Source organism: Lepidochelys kempii, chromosome 2 (assembly GCF_965140265.1).
Source record: "Lepidochelys kempii isolate rLepKem1 chromosome 2, rLepKem1.hap2, whole genome shotgun sequence".
Lineage (NCBI taxonomy): Eukaryota > Metazoa > Chordata > Testudines > Cheloniidae > Lepidochelys > Lepidochelys kempii.
In genome coordinates this window covers 62,377,792-62,393,949 of record NC_133257.1, presented here as the reverse complement: position 1 = coordinate 62,393,949, position 16,158 = coordinate 62,377,792, and the positions used below count along the sequence as shown (strand labels likewise).

The window sequence follows — 16,158 nt, the reverse complement described above, 5'->3', positions numbered from 1 at the left end:
ACTTAAATTGCAGTAAGGGAGGTTTAGGTTGGACATAAGAAAAACTTCCTAACTGTCAAGGTAGTTAAGCACTGAAACAAATTGCCTAGGGAGGTTGTGGAATCTCCATCATTGGAGGTTTTTAAGAACCCGTTAGACAAACAGCTGTTCTAGTTATTACATAGTCTTGCCCCGAGTGCAGGGGACTGGATTAAATGACCTGTTGAGGTCCCTTCCAGTCCTACATTTCTATGATTCTTATTCCCCAATGCTAGCCAATTGGAAAATAGTAGACAACTTGTGTATGATAGATTCAGAGATAATCACGATTAAAATCACTGTAAAAAGTACATACAGACCCCAGTCCTCAGTACCTGATCTCGCTGCTTTGCATTTCCTCAGCAGCTCAAAACAGCTGGAAATTTGCTCTAAAGGGGAAGCCAAAAATTTGCTCTGATAGGGTTTATCTGGACTAGAATTTAAAAGTGCGTTATTAGAATGTGCAAAGTAACTTCTAAAACTTTGACATAGACAAGATAGTGTAGACTTTAACAAGTGTCAGCCTGTTAAGTTGAAGCTATGGGGAAACTTAGGTTTCAATTTAACCAGCTAGCATGTGTTGATGTTGTATTGAAGGCAAACCCATAGAGGAATCCTTTCATAGCTTTGAGCCAGCATAGGGTTAGTCAATAAAATATAGAGTGAGTCTTCTCTTTTTCTGTTCTTTTCCATTTTAGTTAGACAATTATCTGTAAGGGTGGTGATTGAATTACTGGACACATAAATGGTATATTACCAATCATAGCACTGATTGAAGGAGCTGACACATTTTGTAACCTGGGGAATTATTCTATACAACCACTTATGTTTTCATAGAGAATTTCTAAACTGCATCCAATAAAAAATATTGACTTGCACAAGATGGCTGAGATTTTCTAGGCTGCTTTAGGGGTCTGGATGCCCAATTCCCATTAGAAATTAATTCAGATCTGGTGCCCATATCCCTTAGTTAGCTTTGAAAATCCCACCTGATATGTGTGCTGTCTTGCAATGGCAATATCTTTTTTCATTTTCTGTAGGATATGTAACAATTTAAGAACACTTTACCCAAATCCTTTTCACAGCCCACTGTCCAAGCAATTCAGTTGTGTGCTGGGAATCTTCTCAGGAGCTGTGGGAGAATGGAATCCTTGCCATTTGCCAACCTACTGGGCAGCAATAGAACTGCCTTTCAGACACTACTCGATCAGCAGGGCTGGGGTAGCCTCTGTGCTGAATATGTCCCATATGTGTTGGGGAGGAGTCTCTTGGATCTGTATATTGCTTCCTTCCCCTCACCTGCCTGCAAAGCTCTCTTCTGCAGAGGTGCTCTGAAAGCCACCACAGATCTGTGCTTCTCAATGCTCAGGAGATATACACGCCCTCACGTGGACTCCCCAGATTCTGCCCCACCAGTCTCTGCTCAGCAGAACTTTACTAGGGCCCGCCTTGCTTGGGGATTTTCTCCTAAATTACAGACTGAAATGAATATGGTTGCCATACTGAAAAGGTTGAAATATATTTGTAATGGTACTGTCAGAGCCTGCAGGAATGGAACCATAGGGATTCTGAGCAGCCGATGCTTCAGCATCACCATTGGAAGCTCAAGCTGCGTTTCCACTGACGGACCTTCTGAAGCTAGAAACTGCAGGAAGTACCACCCTACCGGACCTTAGTGGTGGTCCCTCACAGCCCACTGATGGGCTCATCTTGGTATATAAATCAGGAAGCCATCATGGGGAGCTGTCTTAGCAATGATGCAGACTACCTGCCTGCATCTCTTCTAAACCTTACCTTGATTGAACCTTGACTCTGGCTCCCAACCTGGCTCGACCCTGACTCTGCTACTTCCCTGCTGTCTGTAATCTGGTACCTGACTCTGACTTCCGGGTATCCTGACCCAGCTTGGTTTGATCCTGACCCCACTACTCACCTCTTGGTGACATGATAACTGACTGGTGCACACAGGCCTCCCACAGCCCAGCTCTGACAGGAAATTAAAAAATTCTTGTCTCAGTGTCAAACTTTGCTTTCATTTCCAGGAAAAATATATATTGTATCGAGTACATGCCATGCAGTCCAACAGCTTTTGAACTAATTTTATATGGATTATCTAGGAAGATGCACTGTGAATAACTTTTTGAGTAAAATTATGGAGATCATGTCATGAGAAATTTAAACATATAGCAGATTGTTCATGCAAAGTTCATATTCCTTCATTTTACCAAATTTTTATACAATTTATTTGTTCTGAAGGATTATTAAAAACTTGCTGTTCATCTGAATTGAGACATTCTGCATGAACAGTAGCACAAGTACGTCACAATATGTCCAGAGAATTCAAAGACTTGAATGGTCCTTTACGCATAATTATTTCTTTTGCATGGATATGATTGCAGATGGGTTATCAGACTGAATGCCTTCTTTCTAATGACATAGAATAGAGAGATTATATATAGCTGCTTTAAAAATCAGCCATTCATTAAATGATGGAATTGTTTTTGAAGCCATAATATAGTAAGTAACAATTCTGTAAAAGACAAAGCTTTGGTAATAAAAGCCTCATTTCTAGTATAATTACAGAGTTTGTTGGATCATATTAAAGAAGTTCTGTATTAAAATCACAAATGAGTTTGATTCCCCAGAGTTTAAATTCCAGGGTATTACTAATTAAGAGGTCTCTTGGGTTTTGGTACTGTTTCTCTCCCTCTATGTGTGAAACTTGCAAGCTGCTAATTGTGTTAGTACATTCTAAGACAGAGTCTGTTCTCAAAGCAATTCACAAGAGAGAGAGACTCAAAGCAATACTCTAACAACAGAAACAGCACCCAGAGACTCCCCACCCTTTTGTTGTATTAACCATTGTGATTAAAATAGAGATAGAGGATGTATGTGGATGGATGCTTGGTGTGGATAATAACTGAATGATCAGGGAGGTGCCAGCCTAAGAATCCAGTGTCCATCGGCTGAAGAAGGCGTCAAGTGGAAATAACCAGAGGACCCCACCCGGAGGGCAGACTGGAATCCACCCAACAGCCTCAAGGATGGGAGAACCAAAGAACAAGATAACATCTTGGAGCCGTCAGGAATGTGCTATCTGCTGATTGATTCAGCAACAGCATGATGAAGCAATTCCCATAGACTGGCATAGGAAGAAATTCCTATAAAAATAGACTCTAAAAAGTGAGAACTTTGGGGGGTCTGATTCTGCAAACCAACTTCCAGGAGCATCAGATGAGCATCTGACAAGGCCCTGCTCCCTCCTCATGTCCAGGCCACCTGGCCAGTGGCTTGGCATGAGCAACTCTAAGGCTGGTAACTATGATAACAACCTTGCAGAACCTGTGTGTGTGTATGTGTGTGTGTGTGTGTGTGTGTTTGTATGAATGAATGTGAGAATAAATATGAGATTGAATGGAATGTTATATCTATAACTAACTGCTTACTATGATTCTTTCTGTATTCACAATAAATGTGGTGTTTTGCCTTTTTCCCTTTAATAAGATCCTGCTGGTTTTTATTTTATTGGTACAACAAGTTTACCAAGATGACATGGGGCTAAAGAAGTTCCTGAGATAAGTGCCTTAGAATAATTCTCCGTTTTCAGAGGATTTTGAGATAATCTCCTAAATAACTTGCAATATAATTCAATAAGGGGACAAACACTCAAGCACATTTTAAGCAGAGCTCAGCTGAAGAGAGGAAATAATAATAAAAAAAGGGCAGCTAGTCATAGCCACTATGAACTTCCTTGCTTTGCAGACTCATCATTGTCTGTAAAGCCAAACACGGTTCCTAGGCCAGGGTCAGGGTTTAGTGGGACTGAGTCAAAAGTGCAAAAGTGAGATCCTCATTCCATTTTTTTCACCAATCTCCACCATTTGCCATCTTCTCCTTATTTATTTTTAACAAACTTGTTTAATAAGCATTTGTCAAAATAATGTTTTTAATTCCTGTAACAGTTCTGTAACCATTATAATAAATTTTGATCATTTTCTTTTATATTTCAAATATATCTTACCAGAAGATCAAAGGCGAAGTAACAAAAGTAGGGGCAACAATGCAGGTGAGTGAGTGAGTAACTGAGGTATAGAGGGGCAGCAGGTAAGGCCAGTAAGAAGCTCCAAAAGTATTCCGTCCATTATAGCTTCCACTCTAGGAATCTGGTTGTTGAAGTAATTAGTACACAGCATCAATGCGTACTCCACTCCCCCATATTCTCACTCTCTTAGCAGTCAACCTCATTCTCTTAGCAGTCAACCTCATCATGGCTTATGCCACTCATGCTTCAGTCACTTTTTCCACAGAAACCACCATTTCTGCAAAAATCCACCTACCCACTCACTTTGCCAGGTTGGCCACCCCCCACACTTATGCAGATCACTTACTTTTCAAGTCACCTCACACATACCACCACCATTACCTCTTATCTCACTCTTCAGATTCCTGTCTCTGTAAAACCAAGGGTATCGTCTCTCCTTTTTATCATAGGACTGGGGAGAAGAAACCAGGAGTAGGAAGGCCTGGGATTGTCTATCAGGCATGCTGAGAAAACTGAGGTAAAGGCTGTCCTTTCTCTCTTCTCTCCTTGCCCAGGGAGGAGAATGACCTAAGGGTTTAGTCAGGCAGTGGGCATGTAATACTTGATGCCAATGACTTTCTATCTCTCTTACCAGGTCCAGGCTCATACCCTATTAGTCTGTTACAAACCAGGGAAAGTGTAAGGAAAATGGAAGGGCCAGGCTGGAAGAGGATTCAGCTTGATTTGCTCTGCTTCTGCTTGTATGACATGGCACTCGTCAGAAGCTACCTAAAGCCAGTTTTGGCCACTTTTCAAACTTCTCAGAAGTTAATATGCAAATGAGAGTCTCCTATGATATCTAATTTGAAATATAAGTGAGATATTAGACTACATTTCTTACACTTCAAAGTGGTGTATGTTATCAGGAACTAAAGAGCTCTGATAGATTATGAAATGCTGAGTGGTCCAAAGATTATTGAGACAGTGATTGGGATATACGACATTTCCAATGAGCAAATCCTAGACTTGTAGGGCTAAGTTTGTTCTGGTGGGAGATCCATCACAAAAACTAAACAAAACAAAAAACACCTAAAAATGGTGTTAAAAAGAAACTATTAAAGTTTACAAAGGTAGATTTTAACACTAGAGGGAGCTGTTATCACACAGAATAATATGTTTAACTTTTAACCCAGAATGATGGTAATATTTTTCTTGATAACAGGATGTATGAAGAAACTCATAGGATTCCAAAGATTTCTGGCAAAAGTTATTTATGTGATAAGGTATGTTATTCTGACCGGGCCAATAGATAACCAGTTTATTAAACTTGTTTTCTTTCTTTCTCTCTTTCTAAAATATATTCAGTCTATAGTAATTGTCTTTACATAAAATCATTTGAAATTTGAAAACAAGCAAGCTGAATGGACAAGCTAGTTTTGTGTGTTTATACAAAATAACAGGAGTGACAGCATCTGCTGTAGTTAAAGTTTTTTTTAAAAATCATTCCAACCCTATTTTCAGTCTCCCATAAATATCTGAAACTTTAATCTTTCAGGTTGAAATTTTCCAAGCTTGGTCCCTATCCTAGGGTGAATGTTTGAAGAAAAACAGTGGAATGTTTGAAGAAAAACAATACAGTTGAGTACAAGGAGAATGTAAAAATCTTGCTTCCTTTTTTAAAATAAACACACTTTCTAATAATCACAGTCAAGGTGGAAGGCAGCACCACTACACCAATAGATATTATATATCTCTCCTGGAAATTATTATACTTTGTCCTTGAAATATTGAGAGAGTATAGCTCTATTCCTGCAGTTGGATCCAGGCAGTTAGATCTTTGTCTGCACTGACTTTACTGGCCTATGACCTCAGTGGGGCTCCAAGAATCCATTTGCAAGACTGTAACCTATATTTCATATAGTTCAGTCTATATAAATATATGAGGGGTAAAGACCTTTCAGGGAGTTCAAGGATGCCCTCCTTTGGGAATTTATTTATTTATTTTTGTACCTGACATTTGGTTCAATCTGCTCCATTCCAAAGACAAACTAATAACTCTTCAGACTTTTTTTAATGAGCTCCACAAAAAAAGGTATCTCTGGCAAACAAGAGGTGGGCTCCAACGGAGGCAGCTAAGTCATGCCAAACCTCCCTTCTGTTTGATTATGGAGTTTTAATGAGGAGCACCCCCTGTAGCACATCACCAGTGTTGTTTTGGAAGTAAATATGTGGTGAAATTATATCGCTGACATTAGAAAAATGAGTCTTAAAGTGAGGGTTCAGTGTCTAGACAACTTGAAAACACTGATGGAGGAAACCCAACAAACTCAATACATCTATTAGAGCTGGACACAGCACAACAAGGGATGAAACATAATCAAACATGAATATAGTATATTTTTGGTGTCATAGGCTGTCACGTAATAGCAACCTTTATGTTCATGAATTTTTTATTCATTCTTTCATAGGTCTTCCAGAGGGAGAACCAATTGGATACTAGACTAAGAAAAAAAATAGTAACCAGACTCCAATGACCTGTTTAACCCTGAATGTGAGGAATGAAAAGCAGCAGCCTTCTTGGATAGGACAGTGCTTCAGGTATGGAAACACTTTCTTCTGTTGGTTCTTGCTTTCTTTCCTTCTGAGTTAATAGATCACTAACAAAAATTGTCAAGACACTGAGTTGATCATGTTATCTAGATAAGACTTTGTTCCAGCAGTTTTAGAAACAGATACGTTATTAGAACCACAATAGCTTATTTTTTGTCATAAATACTTAACATAAATCTAAATAAATTGAAAATGTAGTAATTTAAAAGTCATATTATCTTAAATGAGAATGAGATTTGTAATTGTTTACCAATATTTCACTCGTCTTTTTAAATATTGTGTCAGCTTTCATGGAAGTAAACAATATTCTCCTTTCTTTATTCCATTGAAACAAAAATATTTCATTCTAAAAACAGGGTTCTAATGTATCTCAGTGATAGGGTATAGGATCTGGTACTAAAATAGGAACTGTGCCTATCTTTATCTTTGTTAATAAAGAAACTTTAACTTGCTCTAGAAAACTGGATTTGACTGTTTTTAATCATCTAAATCTATTATTATTATGATCATATTTTTATAGGATAACTAAGAGTAAGCAGGCAAAACTCCCATTGATTACAACTGAAGGATGATCAAGATGACTTTGTTAGTGTCTAAAAGTTTGCACAGCTGATCAAGTTCTTGAAAATTTAGTGACAATAACAAAATATTAAAAACAGTGCTTTGTGAGAAAGTACAAATTATGTTAGTTTGCTGTCCTTTAAAGTAAGATCCATCTTAATTTACCATTGTTTTTTGCCTCTGCTGTGGTGCAATGTATCCAGCTTAGGGTAATGGAATTTTTAAATAGTGTTGTAGGTCAGTGACTTTATATTGTTGTCTGGTTATGAGAGGTTTGATAATGTCAGTGGGCCTTATCCTTCTCCCATTGACTCGAGCATGAGCAGGATGGGTCCCAATGTTAGTGTCATGTTAAACTTGTTACAGCCATAGGATTCTTAACAAATGGAACTGTAATGCAGCTAGTAAATTAATATTTTAGGCCTGAAATAACATATTCCTTAATGGTTAATTTTTTAGTATGTTCAATTCATTTAATGGGTACTTTTGCACCATGACATTTATTTCAGCTGGATGTTTGAATTTCAGTAATTCACAGGATCTTGAACCTTGCTTTTATTTATTTGAATAAGAAATCATGAAAAGAAATCATAAATGTAAATAATGTTTCCTTAAGGAAATCAAATAGGTTTTGCCAAAATTACGTAGTTTAGTTTACTTTTGTGTGTAATCTTGTGTAACCTTTTGACCAACATGATGTTTGGTTTTTTTGGGGCGGGGGGTTTGTTTGTTTTTAATGGCATGCTTGCTCTTATTTTACAACTGAATACAGATAAAGAGTTTGAATTTGTTACAAAGCTGAATCTGAACCAAAATGCGGCCTAGTAAATAATATATGAATAAAGGCCAGATAATGTTTCTAGCTCAGCAGTGAGAAGAGAGAAATGGCACAGTAGTAGTTTTAGTTTACACACTAATCTTTTAGTTCTCAGAAATGTTTATCTCCAAAGCATGTCCACAACTCACTGTAGATATTTCTTATGGTTATAGTCTGCTGTGATCAGAGCTTTGTTGTGGCTGTTCTGTTGTCAAAGAGGCAGATCTTTCCCTCAACACCAAATCCAAGTATAGGTGCCAACAGCATATAAAGAAATTCTTCAGGTATCAGGAGCACACCTCCTCATATGCTGCGAAGTGGTAGTGGAGCCACTCTGTGGATGGTAGTTTGGCGGCCAATTCCACCTGCAGGAGGAATGAGGTAATGGCTGATTGATCTGCATAGCAGTGCATCCAATGACTAGTCTACATTTAACCCTCATTCACGCCATGCAACTGAGGGGCCCTGTAACAAATTTATCACAGACTTCTTATAGTATAATAATTCTGGCAGAATTCATAAGACACAACCATGACATCTGAAGGTGAGCCCCTACTTTCACTTCAGCTTTTCACACATATAAGATTACTATAGAAGGTTAATTTTATAATATAGTTTATTGGGCTCAGTCCTTGGCCTCTGGTCTAGTCACTTTGTGCTGCTCAGGAAGCAAAAAGTGGTCAGAAATCTGCTCTAAAAAGGGTGACTTGGGTGATATAAAGCTAACATCCCATTGAAAGAAGCCAATGCTCTTAGTGGAAGGTTCAATTATACTTGCAGGACTTGAAAGAGAAGGGGAAAACAAACTAAACAATTATCCTGAAATGTCCTTTTACTCTGTTCAGGCCTGATTCTGCATGCATTGAAGTTAATGGGAATTTTGCTAATAATTTAATTGAGAGCAGGTTCAGGCATTTTATTTGGGACATTCAGCACCTAACCCAAGCATTTTTATTTTGGGGGGGCCATTTTGAAAATCACTTTAAAATAATGTATTTTGGGGGAGAGGAAGGGTCTGTGGCTTTTTTGGAAAGGTATATGCTTTTTCAAATTTACTTACATGTAAAATAGTTTAGAAAGTAACTTTACAAACTAATTAAACCTTATTCAAATTAACAATAAGAAATATTATCCCTACATCTGCAATCCCTGTTGTTCTTTTTTTCCCCCTCAGTAGTCTTGGTAATGCACAGATAAGATGGATGAACAAAGGCAACGGGCTTTATCCACATCAGGAGAAGCACTATATGCAATTCTGGCTCTGGAGAAGGGGGCAACACATGAAGAAATTAAGAAATCTTACAGGTATTTAAGAAGTGTCTAAAACACAGGCAACAAAAATGTTTTGTGTCACAACAGCATAGGTTTTACTGTGCTGCAATATTATATGTACTGTCCAGGCAACAGATCCTAGAAACAGCAGTTATTCAAAGAAGTGTAAATCAGGAGTAACTGCACTGAAGTCCATTGTTGCATATCTGAATTTAATAATGATTTGAGATCGTCAAATAACAGGCTCAAATGTAATTATTTAATCAAAGATTAATACAGCATTATGCAGAATACTGAAAGAATAGATACATTACTACCTTTGGTGCAAGGTAAAGAGATGGTCTCTGTGTCTCTCTTCTCTGTAACTGGTGAGATGCTGGCAATCTAATCTGCACTCCAAAGTAACTTCCCAACCTTCTATCCTTTTATAGGATATGAGACAAACTCCATTTTGGAGGGGAAAATACTTTCCCATCCTTATTTTTATCATATAGTCTGTTTTCCTAATTACTAATGGAATGTCTTTTATGGTCCACAGTTTACCTGACTGATGAGCAAAAAGGAATCTCTAATCTGGTCATAAGTACTAACCGCTATGACAATTGACAGTTCTTAATGAGTTAAAAACATCCTTCAATGGGGTCATTATTTCATCCATTACAGAACCCATCTGCATTAAGAAGTATCCCTTATCAATCATTCGGTTTTGCTTATAACATACTTGTGCAGACGCTTTTTCATTAGTTTGGGGGGTCTCTTCCCTGGATACCTGGACTGCATTAAAGTCAGAGTAAATAGGGTTAAATTATTACACGCATTCTGTTATTGAGTTCATTTTCCCGTCACCCATTAGTTTCAACTGAAAGACAAAGAATGTTTTAGTTTCAATAGATGTAGGACACTAAACGTATCAATACACAACATAAAAAGGATTTTGGGTAGCATATAAAAGAATTATAAGAGTTTATCATACAAAATCATTAAAAAGTTAATATTTACTAACACTAGGGAGTTACATGGTGTAAATTGGGGTGTAAAAGTGAGAGTAAAATCAGGCCCTCCAACGTCAATAACTTACTGTATGGCCAAAATGTTCAAAAATAGTCTTTTATTGGACCAACTTCTATGGGTGAGAGAGACAAGCTTTTGAGCTACACAGAGATCTTCCTCAGGTCTGGGAAAGGTACTCAGAGAGCCACAGACAAATATAAGATCAAACAGAGAGTTTAGCATAAGTAGTTATCACATATGCAAAGGGACCATTCAGGGTGAAGTGGCCTCTTAACACCCCTGCAGGTACAGGACAAAAAGCGGGGTTAATGGGTTACAGATTGTTGTAATAAGCCATAAATAAATAAGACTATGGTCTTAATAAAGACACTGGATTGGGCCAGGAACCCATCCTGGCAAGGCTCTTCCTGGAACACTCATTGCCTGCCAAGAGTGGATGGCCACTTCCAGAGCCTGTGCCAGGTCTGTTGAGGCTATCCCCTGAAAGACTTTTGCCAAGCCATGAAGCGGTGCCGCTTCCAACCACCGCACAGCCGCAAGGGATCTGTTTAGCCTCCCAGTAGTGGTATCACCGGTAGAAGAAGCTGCAGCTGGTATTGATGCCCACAGCTCATACTTCAATGAATCGAGAGATCCTGTGGTACTATTACTGAAGGCCTCTGCAAAAGCCTATGCTGTCAAGAGGAAAGCCTACAATGATTTCCCTGATACCACCATCCCTGGACTCGGGCTACCTCTCATCAATCCCAAATGGATCTGCCCCTCCATTGTCAGAAGTATCTGGCTCTTCTTCAGACTTGGAGGTGAGGTCACTTATATCCCATTCAGGACAGGGAGCATACCCACCCCACAAAAGCTTTGGGAGCATGGGCCATGCAGCAACCTCAGCTTTGGCCTCCTTCTAAGGGTCAATGGTCCAGCCTAGGATGGGTTTCCAGACCATACCAATGGCATTCTGGACATCATGGGGCCTCCTCCCGCCAGCTAAGACCTCCCCTCAACTGTTCTGCTTGCTATCATGGAGAATGCACCCGAGACATCAGCATCAAGAGCATCATTCCCTAGTACCTGGTACCGAGACCAGTACCGAGCAGTTTCTGGCAGTTTCTCCACCACAAGTCATATACCAACCACCACCTCAGATACCTGTTGCTTTCTTGTTCTTGTCACCAGATGAGGCTATTGAGCTGTCAAGTGACTCACAGCTGCGAAAGGACCACAGGGCTTATCAAGATCTTTTGAGAAGGGTGGCCTCGCTACTTAACATTCAGGCAGAAGAGGTGTGTGAAAGCTCTCACAAGTTGGTGGACATTCTGGTATCGGCAACCCCCAGTCAGGGTGGCTCTGCCAATTAATGAAGCCATTCTGGAGCCAGTCAAGGATCTTTGGCAGACACCCCCTTCCTTGCGGCCCACAGTAAATCAAGCTGAGAGGAGGTACTTTGTGCTCTCTAAGGGGTATGAACATTTTTACTCTCATCTCCCCCACCTCCAGTTCTCTTGTGGTGGCAGCTGCCAATGAGTGGGAAAGACACGGACAACAAGCATTGACACCGAAAGGCAAAGACTCAGAGACTGGATCTGTTTGGTTGCAAACTTTATTCCTCAGGGAGTCTACAACTCAGATTTGCAAACCAAAAGCCATTCCTGAGTCACTATGATTTCACCCTCTGGGAGAACATTATAAAATTTAAGGCCAGTTACCAGAGAACTGTAGATAGGAGTTTGCAGTAATGGCTGAAGAGCATAAGCTGGTCACTAGGACTGCTCTCCAGGACAGTATGGATAGTACAGACTTGGCTGCTTGAATCATGGCATCAGCTATTGTTATGAGAAGGTATTCATGGTTGCTGTCACCTGGGCTACCCCTAGATGTCCAACAGACTATCCAGGACCTCCCTTTTGAAGGTCCCTTGCTTCTTTTTGGGAAAAAATGGATGACAGCCTTCATAGCCTTAAGGATTCCAGGGTGATACTCAAATCCCCTGGAATTTATACCCCGCCCATGAAGAGAAAGTGGTTTCATCCACAGCAGCCATACAGTCACCAAGTTTTTGCTCCCTGATCCCAAGATCTGCTAAGAAAAAAGGGCAGGGATTATGGAAGGCACCCTCCAATGCCCGTCTCTTCAGCATCAGTGGCTCATCCTGTCCAGTCATCTCATCCAAACAGGCATTTTGATGGGGTTGGTTGAAGGCAATGTACAAGTTCCCATAGTTCCATCAATTTCCCATCTTTTGTTTACCAATCACTTGTTCCACTTCCTAGGTGTTTGGGTTTACCTAACATCAAACTGGGAGGGTGAGGAGGTGGTGGTGCGGGGGGTGGTCTTAAGCATGATGTAACTGGGATATGACATCCAGTTCATTTCTACCCCCCTTTCCCCATCCCTCTTCAGGGACCACCCACACAAGATTGCCCTTCAACAGGAGGTCCAGTCTCTTCTTCAGGCAGGGGCCACAGAAGAAGTCCAGTGGTACTTCAGGGGAAAGGCTTCTATTCCTGCTACTTCCTCATTCCTGAGGCAAAAGGAGGCCTCAGGCCTATTTTAGATCTAAGAAAGTTTAACAAATTCCTGAAGAAAATAAAATTCCACGTTATTACCCTAGCTTCCATTATTCTTTCCCTGGAACAGGGGGACTAGTTTGCTGCCTTCAACTTAAAGGACACTTACTTCCATGTCACAATACACCATGACCATTGGAATTTTCTCAGATTTGTGGTGAATGGTTGCCATTATCAGTTCACAGTGCTTCTGTTTGGTCTGCCAGCTGCTCCTTGGTTGTTCACGAAGTGCATGGTGGTGATGGCAGCACATCTACAAAAATTAGGTGTCCGTGTGTTCTTGTACCTGACTGGTTGATCAGAGGTCAGGCCAAGGCTCCAGTCCTATCCAGCATATCCACCATCCTGTCCACATACAATGCACTGGGACTCCTATGTAAATTGGGACAAATCACTCCTGAAACCAGTACAGACAATAGAGTTCACTGGAACTCCTCGAAGGCCAAGGCCTTTCTATTGCAAACTAGGTTCAAAACGTTATGGAATCTAGGTCTGTGGCTGAAAGCATACCCTCTCACCACGGCATGCAGGTGCGTCAGTCTCCTGAGTCACATGACAGCTATGTAGTTCAGCATGCAGGCTGCATCTCAGAATGCTGCAGACATGGCTAGCATCAGCGTATGCCCCAAGTCATCACCATGTGTAAAAAGTGGTTTGAGTGTCAGCTTCTTTTAAAATATATGAACAAATTACAGAGGTGTTTCCTGTGTTTTATTAAGAAAGGATAGAAATGTCACATGGTTACATCACAATGGAACAAGATTTTGAGAATTAATTTCTTGACACCTTTAACAATTGCTTTGTGCCAAGTAAATCTACAGCAAGGAAGAGAAGAGACTATTCTTGACTTAGTTCTAAGTAACACAGAGAAATTAATTAAATATTTTTTTTTCCTATCATCAGTACCCAGGGCATACATTTAGGACTACATTCTCCCCTCAGTCCACAGCCCATTGATCCCAGTGGGAGGTTTGCACAAAAATCAAGACTAGAATATAGCTCTTATTTAATACCTACATTTTTAGTGTAACCCTTCTGCCAGGCCAAGTTGATAGCAGCAAGGGCCGGGTTCAGTACACAGGGGTTCCCTCTCATCAAAGCAAATGCAAAACTGGCTCGAGCCCCCACCCAGTGACCTGGGAAAATCTTACACAAACCCCTGGGTGCCTCAAAGAGGCAATACTTCCCCTCTCGCAAGCACAGAGTTTCGGTGTAGCAGAGCATCTTTAATAACATGAGGTAAACGACATCAGCATTAAATTGGGGAAACACCACAACTAGTGTTCATTAACCAAACCATGAGCAAAGACCCACCCCAGCAAATTGGGCCACATCCTTTCCCTCGGGGTCTTCAGTCCCAGAACCCAAATGTCTCTTGAGTCCAGCAATCCACAAATCACCCAAAGTCCAAAAAGTCCAGCCCCAGAGTTCAAAAGTTCATCTGCATAGTGTTACTCCCCAGTCTGGCTAAAATGTGCCTGTGTGTGGGGGAAAGAGGTAAGGGGCACCTTACGTGTCCTGAAGCTGACTGCCCCACAGGGCTCTGCTCCGCTCCGCTGTTTCACGAACGGGTCCACTCCACCACAACCGGCTCCGCTCTGCACAGCTCGCCGTCTCACGAACGCTCCACTCCGCCGTCTCACGAACAGCTCTGCTCAGCTCGCCTCGCCATCTCACAAACGCTCCGCTGTCTCACGAACGGCTCCGCTCTGCATAGCTCACCTCACCATCTCACGAACACTCCGCCAGCCTATCCACGAAGAGCACCACTGCACTCTAGATCTTCTGGCTCCCCACTACTTGACACAGTGCTCAGTGATTCCAGCTCTCAGTGATTTCAGCTCATAGTAGTGGGAGCCTCAGTGCTGGTGCACCATAAAGCCAAAGTGAATTCAGCACAGTAGCTGTAGCAAGACTCTTAATAGACCCAAAGTTAGCTCTGACATTCCACAGTGAAGAGAGACAGAGGTGCAATTGGTATTTCAGGCCCTCACAAAGGGGCCCACACCACCAGGTACTAATACCTGTCTCAAGCCTCTCTCAATTCACAGAGTTTTGTAACCCATGTCCCTTGCCTAGCGAGTGGGCTACTTAGTTGATGGTGAGTCCTCCATCATAACAAAAGGCCAAGTACAGTTCCAAGCACAGTTCCCATAATCAGGGTAATAACAATTTATTCTTCCCGCCCCAATAACAGAGACACTGGGGATCCCACAACAGCCAAAGTGACCATTTGGGCAGTTATGGCCTCATTCTAGGCGGGCTGGGTGTGCCTATGCAAATGAGATCAGCCCCTGAAGTTCTTCTCCACAACTTGCCACACCTCGCCACCAGATGTCAGGGTGGAGCTCATCCCGACTCCGCTTACATCAGTTATCATCATTTTTATTATTTGTTCAGTACTTTATTGTCTCCACATCACTCAGTGAAAAACTACCCTCACCTTTAGGGTCACCACTGTCACTTCTTGTTTCTCTTCTTTCCCCATCTGCTTGTCTCTCTTTCTCTCTCTTTTCCTTTTGTGTGTGTTTCCTTTACTCTTCCCTCTACATTTCCTTACCATCAGGGCTTAATTTCTCCCCGAGTATTTCCCAGAACGCTGGGGCTTCTGCCCCAGGGGGCATGCCAGGATTCCGGGCTTCTGCCCTGCAGGGTGCACTGGGGCTCCCGGGCATTTACAAATATTTATCAGCTTCAGGCAAACATTACTGCATTGGTTTTTGCATTGTGTGTTTGAGTGGGGTGGGACATGGGATAAGTATCTGTGAATCCATCTGTCTCACCACACAGTGAATCTATGCATTTGATAGTGATGACCCAAATCAATACTATATTATATGATGTGGGTCAACACGCACTGGAACACCCTGTGTGACCCTGTGGGGATTTGGGAGTTGTGAGTAGCAGAAAAACACGGGCAATATGGTTACTAAAAGTGTCATGGACACTGGGTGTGGAGACACAAAAGGGTGAAATCCTGATTCCATTAAGTCAATGGCAAAACTCCCATTGACTTCAGTGAGGCCAGGATTTCACCCATAGTCCCTACATGGATGGTTCTAGACTTGGCAAATCTAAGATCTGTGTGGTTTATGGGGCCAAAAAACATTGTGATTGGGGTCCTAGTGTGGAGCCAGCTGTGGTGACTCAATTAGGGTGAACTGCAAAGAATGGGGCAGACAATCCCCATAAAGCTGGTGGATATTCCATCACTTAGATTTACCAAGACAGCATAAAACAGCTTCTTTATTACCTTACTGGTTACTCAGAAGTCCAAACAACAC

The 16,158-nt window shown here is 41.2% G+C and overlaps 1 protein-coding gene across 2 annotated transcripts in view; it reads left to right on the top strand.

Moving 5' to 3' along the window:
• Positions 1-16,158, top strand: part of DNAJC5B (DnaJ heat shock protein family (Hsp40) member C5 beta) — a 93,032-nt gene that overhangs the window by 47,864 nt on the left and 29,010 nt on the right. Inside the window, exons 2-8 of one of the 2 annotated variants that reach the window (XM_073331019.1) lie at positions 4,043-4,084; positions 4,510-4,577; positions 5,262-5,322; positions 5,595-5,676; positions 6,508-6,637; positions 8,201-8,408; positions 9,202-9,332. In XM_073331019.1, coding sequence (XP_073187120.1) covers positions 9,226-9,332 — 107 coding nt within the window. In that variant the 5' untranslated portion in view covers positions 4,043-4,084; positions 4,510-4,577; positions 5,262-5,322; ... (2 more) ...; positions 8,201-8,408; positions 9,202-9,225. The remainder of the gene's footprint in view (positions 1-4,042; positions 4,085-4,509; positions 4,578-5,261; positions 5,323-5,594; positions 5,677-6,507; positions 6,638-8,200; positions 8,409-9,201; positions 9,333-16,158) is intronic. The other variant, XM_073331020.1, reaches the window with a different exon arrangement.